This window comes from Aplysia californica, unplaced genomic scaffold (assembly GCF_000002075.1).
Source record: "Aplysia californica isolate F4 #8 unplaced genomic scaffold, AplCal3.0 scaffold00329, whole genome shotgun sequence".
In the NCBI taxonomy this organism is placed as follows: domain Eukaryota; kingdom Metazoa; phylum Mollusca; class Gastropoda; order Aplysiida; family Aplysiidae; genus Aplysia; species Aplysia californica.
The window spans coordinates 738021-747379 of record NW_004797599.1 but is presented as its reverse complement, the minus strand read 5'-3'; the positions used below and the strand labels follow the sequence as shown (position 1 = coordinate 747379).

Here is a 9359-nt window from a genome sequence, read left to right as displayed (position 1 = left end):
ATCTTATCTTATCTATATATCTGGTTTAGGTAACAAAATCTGATCTTATCTCATCCCATCTCATCTCTTCTCATCCCATCTTATCTGATCTTATCTGATCTGATCTGATCTGATCTTATCCCATCTTATCTTATATTATCTATCTTATCTTATCCTATCTTATCTTTACTCTCTCCAATAAGTTTGCCTGGTTCTCCTTCTCCTTAGGAGTCAGACCTTAGGGCACATCACAATCTCTGATGTCCTCCTTGGTCAAGAATGTGCGTTGACCGTGGGAAATATTTGATTTAGTTTTAGTACAGGTTTTACGGCGTTCGCAACTGCATCGGGTCATATGAGCGCCAAGGGGTGGATGTCAACAAGGAAGCCCTTACAGTGAATCGGGCTTAGTCTATTCACCTCTCCAGTCTCAACAGCACAAAGTCTGCTTCGACGATCAAGCACCCCGGAAATAGCTGTTCACAAGAGAGTGACAAACATACGAAAGAAGTTGAGAAAAATTGACGATAGGAAGGATGAGGAAAGAAAAAGCAGCAGTTCCCTGTCGCAATTCCGGCACAGTTGTGAGCATGACATCGGTGAATCAGTCCATTTACAATTTTATTATGTAACAGAACATGGTAATGTCCACGGTTAAGAGCATGACATCGATGAATCAGCCCATTTACAATTTTATTATGTAACAGAACATGGTAATGTCCTCAGTTATGAGCATGACATCGATGAATCAGCCCATTTACAATGTTACTGTGCAGCAGAACATGGTAATGTCCCCCTTTTGGGGATGGCCTAAAGACACTTCAGTCAGTAACACCCTGGGGGTTAGGAAATATTTGATTTATCTGGACTGTGAATTAAAATGATTAAAAAGAGCGATAGTTAACGGCCCACCGAGGAACACTGTACTGAGGGCAAGGCAAAGAGAAAAAAAACGTTGTTCTCTAATTAAAATGTTTAAAAAGGTAAATACAGAAGGGCAGAAACGCAAAGGAATCTGTGTAAACCCAGTCAATTTGTTTTCATTTTTATCTGAGTCAGTGGAATTAAAATGAGGATAAGTTAACAAAAAAATATTTATTCGTCGAAGGCCACTCTAAAAAAATATTTTGTCTTTACTGCGTTAAGTATCTTGGGTTTGTTTGTTTGTTTGTTTGTTTGTTTGCTTGTTTGCTTGTTTGTGTGTGTGTGTGTGTGTGTGTGTGTGTGTGTGTATGTGTGTGTGTGTGTGAGAGAGAGAGAGAGAGAGAGAGAGAGTAAAGAGAAGTACAACTACACAATTATAGCCATTTAGTACGGGGAAAAAGCAAGACAGACAGACAGAGATACCAGAGGGAAAGTACAGAAACAGGACCAACCAACCAGTGGATCCCCATTATAACATTGGGGTCATGATCATGATTAACTGCACGGGTCTACAGATTTTCGAAAGGTTTCTTCTTCCTAGCTCAAACGTCACTTTTTAATATAGATTTTGGTGCTTTGAACTCGAAAATAGTGAACTTTGACGTTCAGTTATAATTTTGAGATATTCAGATTTTTATATTTTACAAATAATATATAAGGACTAAAATATGAGGGTTACTTCATACCTATTTGACTCGCAGTTTCGAGATTTACCTGTTGTATTCAAGTTCTTGTATACATCTTGTAGCTGACCAACAGTAATCTGTTACATAATGCCACTCCACTTTTCCTGATATCGCTTTTCACAGCTGCAGCATCTTGTTGAAAATGTTCTTCAGATTCATCACTCACATCACTACATTCATACGACCTTCTACATCATTAGATGCAATAACGTTGAATTTCATTGTAAAAAAAAAATTACCGAAAATCTTTTCCACGATTTCTAAATGTGCATACCTTCAGACCGTCAGCAAGCAAATGCCATTGCTGGAGCCTTGTACCCAACGCTTTACTTTTTGGCAGCTGTAAGTCTGCGAGAAAGTCGTTCGGTTGATTTGGACGATATACAGATTCGGTGAGTCACTGCCCTCTATATTGACCTCTTTAAACTTGTCATTTAGAGAACAACAGTTTTGTTTTTGTTGTTGTCGTTGTTGTTGTTGTTTTGTTGTTGTGTTTTGGAAGGGGGGGGGGAGAGGCATTGTTTTATTTTGTTTTAATTTGCCCCCAAAATGGCGATCCACGGTGAGCCGTTCACTATCGCTCTTTTTAACCCTTTTAATTCAGAGTTCTGATAAATCAAAATTTATTATTATAGTGTATTCTTGATAGAAAATTTCGATGAAAATCAGGTTCATTTGATGCTGCAGCTTCAGCTTGTTCATCAGGAGTATTTTCTCCCACTTCTTTCAATTCTGGCTCAACAGAAAATGCTTAAATGTTTGCTGGGAGGTACTTGGTAAAAGGCAGATGGAATATCACCATAATCAACTTTACGCTTCCAATTTACCCTTAATTCTGATCTTTCTGAATGCGCAAACCTAAATGATTGATTGGCACACGCCAAACTACTGTCACTGCAAAGGGCATTGATATTTTATTTTCCTTTGCAACCGCTGAGAATGGTTTGTGACACAGCTATTACAACCTAGGTAAGGAGCCCAACATTTGTCTTTGTCTCTAACATTGGATCTAAACAAGATCACAGGCCCTATAAAGCTTGATATCGTTCTCCTTTCTTTGCAGTTTAGGTTATTTCCCCGCAAAAAATAAATGTAAGACATCGTGGTGGAATTAGGCTCTCGTCATTTTTGGGCATATAGAGTTATTGGTATCATCTTAAAGCTTGTTTACTGGTCTTTATTGATATGGAAAAAATATCCATTTATCTTGAATACAAGTCGAGATATTTGCGAATGAATGAGGATGGGGTCACCTGTTTTCAGAGGTAACATTAGTGAGAAAATTGTGGCCAAAGATTAGTTATTTCATTAGCTTAAGAGTTCGTGGTAACTGAAAATTTACGTTTTTTTGCGCCTTTTATCAACGTTTTTCAGAAAAATCCACACAGAAATGAGTTATTTAATGGGCAAGAAAGGTGTTGAGCCCAAAAACAAAAATTTGATAAAAATTCACAAACCTGCGGAAAAATGCAGGTTTCTTCAGTTTGATTATTTTGACGAGAGCCTGATTCCACAGCGCTGCCTCACGAATAGAAATTGTCAGGATCGTTTACACAATGGAGAGGAATAATTACTATTGACGTATAGTATAGTAAAATGAGCTGTTTGTGGTTCTGATACACTGTGTTTGCTGAATGAAAACTAAATGGTCATGATGAGGCCACGGAGAAAAATGTTGTATCATGCTACTTAAAAACTGATGACATTTTCTTACAATTGCATCATGCAACTATATAAAACTTATTTGCAGCCTTGTGTCTTTTTAAAAAAAAAACTATATAAAAAGGGGGAAAAGCCTCAAGCTGTATTTTAAAAAAGTGGACTTAAACACAAAACATGAGTATCATTTTCGAATTCAGCGCCCCAAAATTAATTTTTAAAAAATAATCAACCAATTTTAAGTAGGAATTCACCGTACACCATTGTTACATCAACTAATAGTGCAGTAGTTACTTATGACCTTGTCACTTATTGGAAAAAGATACCTGTAACACTGTGCGTAAATAACCTCTTTAACGATTTTATAACATGGGGATTCAACGCGGTCTAAAAAGATAGCAACAGCTTGCACTTTATAAAGTATAAATGATGCTTTTCTCAAAATCGAGGAACTAACGGCACGCTCTAAGGTCACCTTTGAATCTCGATCTTCCGGGTAGGTTCCCTGTCTAGTTTTAGGATGCTTTTCAACCTTCGTAGACACAAGTCAGGCCCGTTTGGTTGAAATGTAAAAAATACTTTTAAAAACTACACACACAAAAAAAAAACAAACAGAAGTATAAATATTTCGTTCATAATGGCCGTTAGCTGCTGGGAGAAATAAAGTCTGAATCTGGGATGTACATTTGTGCAGCAGGTCTCAGAATGTTATATAGTGGAGCCTAATCGCTCTGTCCGAGGGATTCTGCTCAGTCTGTTTCCTCCCATCAATATGGACACACACACACACACACACACACACACACACACACACACACACACACACACACACACACACACACACACACACACACACTCACATACACACACATACGTACGCACACACACATACACACACACAGTGTCTGCAGATTGATGGAGCAAAAAAGGACAGAGCAGAATCCCTTGAACAGAGCGATTAGGCTCTCATCAACCAAAGGACCTACAATAATTGGGAATATACACCAGCACCGCGTAATGGACAACATCACCCATATTATGGAGCCCTTGAAATAACATGGTTTTAACTCCAGTTTTGGGAAAAAATGAATTACACGATACACATTAGTGACACATGCACTGAATTCTGTGTCAGAGGCTATTGACAATAATAAGACATATCGTGGGTTCACTCAGTATCCAATTTTTTTTTTATTTGTTCCGTCAATCGTTGATTAATTCAGCTACTAAATTCTTCTTTCATTCTGTCAATTGTTGATTCATTCATCAACACAGTTCTTCATATTATTCTGTCATTCGTTCTATTGGTCATTCTCTCAAAACAGCAGAGAATAAAAACACAAAGGAGATCAAGTAACGCCCGGTGACGTCACACTCAGAGATGGCGGTCAGGTTCCTGGGGCTGGGCCTTTTGATCTTCGTGACATCATGCTCAGGCCGTAGGGTTTGCGATTCCCAGCAGTCCTGTGATGCCGGTGAGTGCTGAGAGTGTAGCGCTTCAAACCCCATTCTCTCCCCCCCCCCCCGCCACCCCCACCCCTAGCATGATATGTTCTCTTAAAAACATTTTGTGCTGCAAATCGTATGGCCAGGGTCTGTGATTAGGCTGGGGCATTGCTTTCGTGTGAAGAAGGACCTGAGTTTGATTCTCGGGTGGAGATTTTTTTTTTTATGTCAGAGTTTTTCAGCTGAGCTGTTGTACCCCTCTCAGCCTGGGTTGGCTCTGAGAGGCAGGGTCGAAGCCTGCCTCCTAGATAATCTAAATAATGTCGAAAGGATGTAAACACACCTACACTACAAAAAAAGAGCATTCTTATTTGAACTTTAGCTAGCTAATTACTTGTATCATTTCAGCCTGATATTACAATATTATGCATGCATCATTAAACAATTGTAAGACCTACTATAGAGAGAACTTGAGAGTCAAAATCAGGTCGGATACTTCAAAGAAAGAGGATGCATGGATACTGTGTTCGTATTACAACAGCTATGCGGGAAAATTATCTATAGCACAATAAGTAAGTCGTCATTGTCTTCATAGATCAGGAGAAGACTTTTGACACAGTCAACACTATCAAAGTATGAAAAGCATGTGAATCATATGCCATCAGAATACAATTGTCGGACCATGTTAGAGCTCTCTACACCAACAGCAGAAGCTCAGTTAAACAAATAAAGGCAAGATTAAACTGGACAGAAGTAATATCAGGAGTGCGACATGGATGTGTTTTATCTCACCTCCTTTTTATTATCAACGAACAAAATAATGCAAGAAGCAAACCAAAGCTCATAAAGCCAAAATGAGTTTCTCCTCTTCGTAGGCGACTCATGCCTTTTTAGAAATCAAAACCAACAAAGGCGTCAAATCGACAACACCAGACTGAACAACAGCTGTGAGACTTTGACATGAAAATAAGCAGATAAAAAAAGAAGTCATGAACATAATATGCCGAAATCATAGTTCCCTGAACTTTTGTGTTAATCTCTTTAAAACACACAACTGATACCGACCAAGGAGTTTGAATTTCCTGACAGCATTTTTTATCTTTTTAACTGAAAACGGCTTTGTAGATACAAACAAATAGAAATACACATTTTTAAAAGCAAACACAGCCACTTTTCAGCTTACACCCCGTCTTTCTCATCCAACCATTTCTATGGGCACAGAGATTGAGATTTTCACTTCACCAACATATTGTTACCAGTGCCCGACCTGATCACGATGAAAATAGAATCACTGCTTGCCAAATGAAATAGTGTCTGCGCAGAACACTGAACATCACTTTCTTTTTAACTGAAAACGGGCTTGTAGATGACCTGACCATCAATGATTTATTTATAGAGGCGCCGGCCATAGGGTTTGTAGATATAAACAAATAGAAATACACATTTTTAAAAGCAAACACAGCCACCTTTCAGCTTACACCCCGTCTTTCTCATCCAACCATTTCTATGGGCACAGAGATTGAGATTTTCACTTCACCAACATAATTTTACCAGTGCCAGACCTAATCACGATGAAAATAGAATCACTGCTTGCCAAATGAAATAGTGTCTGCGCACAACACTGAACATCATAAAAAAGTCAGGCAGAGAAAAAAAGAAGTAAGAGCAACAATTCGCAGGGTGTCCTTTCTACATTTCATAGAATAACAAAAACTAACATTATTTGACCACTTGTTAGGAATGTCGCTTAGTCAGCCAGACATGCGAGCCTAGCCACGAGGCAACCGAAGCCACATAGTGAAGAAACTATAGACATTAAAATTGTAGTTGAACTTGTTACATACTTTTTACTTACACGTTTTATCCTTAACCCCCTTCCACTCTTTTATTTTCTTCCCCCCCCAAAAAAATAATAAAAAATAAACAACAACAAACAAATAATAAAACACACACACACACACATACACATACACACACACACACACACACACACTCACACACACACACACACACACACACACACACACACACACATACACGAACAGAACAATGTGACAAGAATCTGGACATAGCCATCGTAGGCGCCGGTCCCTCAGGCGCCTACTCAGCTTACAAAATGCGCTACTCTGGAAAAGACGTGGGTGTGTTCGAGTACTCTGACCGGGTGGGAGGTCGCCTGTACACATACCAGCTGCCCAACACACCCGACGTGAACCTGGAGATCGGTGGCATGAGATACATCACAGGGGCTCACAATATTCTCCAGGCGCTCACCAAAGAGCTGGGTGAGTTTGTGGGTTTATCTTTTGCTTGATGATGTCTCTGTCTGTCTGTCTGTGTGTCTGTATGCCTGTGTGTCTATCTGTCTGTCTGTCTGTCTATCTGTCAGTGTGTCTGTCTGTCTGTCTGTCTGTCTGTCTTTCTGCCTGTCTGTCTGTCTGTCTGTCTTTCTGCCTTTCTGTCTCTCTCTCACTCTCTCTCTCTCTCTCTCTCTATCTATCTATCTATCTATCTATCTATCTATCTATCTATCTATCTATCTATCTGTCACTGGTCACCATCAGTCAATGAATAAAGGAGTGTTTGGACGAGTAAATAAATAAATAAATAAATAAATAAACAAATGAATGAAGATACGAATGACTCACACACTCACATCTCAACTCTAATACCCCCACCCCCCACAACTTACTCCCCCCTCCAAACCTTCCAGGCCTCGAGTCTGTCCCGTTCACCGAGGGCTTCGGACGCCCAGGCAGGACCCGCTTCTTCCTCCGTGGTCAGTCCTTGACCTACGATGAGGTAAAGTTCGGTGATGTCCCCTACAACCTGACCACTGTCGAGAAGCGGAACCAGGGAAGGATCTACGAGTGAGTGATACTGTTTGAAGACCATTAAAAACAGATGTTGTTGTTGTTGTTGTTGTTTTCAAATCCCTTTAGCTGCGAGCATGTCGCTCTTGGCAGCGCAATGCCTCCCTTAAGTAACCACATGTCCTTGTCATCTGGTCAACGCCAGAGTAATTAAAACAGAGAAGCAAACAAAAAAGCAAGCAAGCAAACAAACAAATACGTCACATTTTGATTAAGAAAATGGGGAAAAATGACATTCAAATTTTGTAGGTTCTTATCTCATAGTGAGTAAAGCATTTCTTTTACCTTACATAGCACTAGATTTAGCTGGGTTGTCCGTACGATCATTTGAGGAAAAGAGCGTTCAATTTTTAAAAAATGCATTAACGAGGAAAATCATTTAAAACTTTAACTGGATCTGGTTTTTACCCCCGGTGTTTTATTTGATTATCCAAGTTGTTTGCCCCAATCGATTTATTATTTTTTTAAAGATCGTTAACTCTTCTGGGCTGTAGGGGACACGGCATTATGTCCGACAGCAGACCAAAAATCTGCTGTCATTTCGCTACCTCACAAATATAAAGGTGGGGCTCTCGTGGCCTAGAGGTTAAGGTGTTGGCCTCTCATTCAAAGGTCCCAGGTTCGATTCCGGGTAGCGACCAAAAAATTTTCTTCTCTAAAATTGTCTCCTTTCACATCCTTTCCTGATCTCTAACAATGTTCTATTGTCTGCTTTCATTTCCACTTTCTGCCCCCACCCCTCACCTCCTTTGCCCCCTCCTCTGGGCTCCTGACTCTTTCTGCAGCCTTTCTACTGCTACTCCTTGGCTCCTCCTAACTGCTGTCTTTCTGCCACACCCCTGATCTTCTGGTAGGAAAGATCTACACCTAGCCTTCTCGGACAAGGGCGAAAAATCTCGGAGGGTCCGTGTGCAAGTTGCGCACGTTAAAGATCCCTTGGTGGTCTAAAATCGATAAGAGTAGGCTTCGGCCGCCACCCGGGCAAAATTCAAAATTTCCTACCAACGAAAAAGTATTAGGTGTGTCCCGCGCGCTCATATGACCTTATGCAGTTGCGAGCGCCGTAAAACCCTATACTAAACAAAACAAAAAAACAAATATAAAGTTCCGAGTGACATGTTTGGCCGCTTTGAGTTACGACGACCACGAGGTAAAAAACCAAATGTTCTATTTGCTCTATCAAAATTGTAAGATTTTTTCGGAGTCGTTTTCCAGATATTCAAAGAACTGCATTCGAAAAAGCTTTACATGTTGCCAAACTCAAAGTTCTGAACGTCATGTTTCGCAAAACTGGGTACTGGGCAGATATAAGTGGTGTGTACTTCTAAGGTAGGGCTACAAAAGTACATTAAATGAAGCTTTTATAATTTTACAGGCAGCCTACAAAAAATGAAAGCTTTTTTTTTTAGGGAAATACTCTTTGCAAACATCCCAAGTGAATATTTTTAACAATACAATTTTGATAGTTACTTCCTTATTCCATTTAAATGAAATGCTGTTTCCTTGGTAACAATATTCAGCTTTTTTGGCTCTGCTGTAAAATTGTGATTAATACATATACTGTTCTTTTGAAAATGACAAGAGAAACCGTGTTGTGACATATTTTAACGATAAAATACAAATCGCAAAGAGAATGATTCTTAGTGTGTATGTAGTTATCTGTATCTTGAAGACCTCTTTAAAAAAAGGGAATAGGGAGATATGTATGAATCATCATCATCATCATCATCATCATCATCATCATCATCATCATCATCATCATCATCATCATCATCATCATCATCATCATCAG

At 39.5% G+C, this 9359-nt stretch overlaps 1 protein-coding gene across 1 annotated transcript in view; it reads left to right on the top strand.

Moving 5' to 3' along the window:
- Positions 1-3713: 3713 nt before the first annotated feature.
- The window catches only part of LOC100533295 (aplysianin A precursor), a gene marked incomplete in the record, with an annotated part of 16391 nt that continues 10745 nt past the window's right edge, over positions 3714-9359 (top strand). The window contains 4 exon segments of the mRNA NM_001204595.1: positions 3714-3744; positions 4577-4723; positions 6740-6979; positions 7408-7565. Of these exon segments, the coding sequence (NP_001191524.1) occupies positions 4630-4723; positions 6740-6979; positions 7408-7565 (492 nt within the window).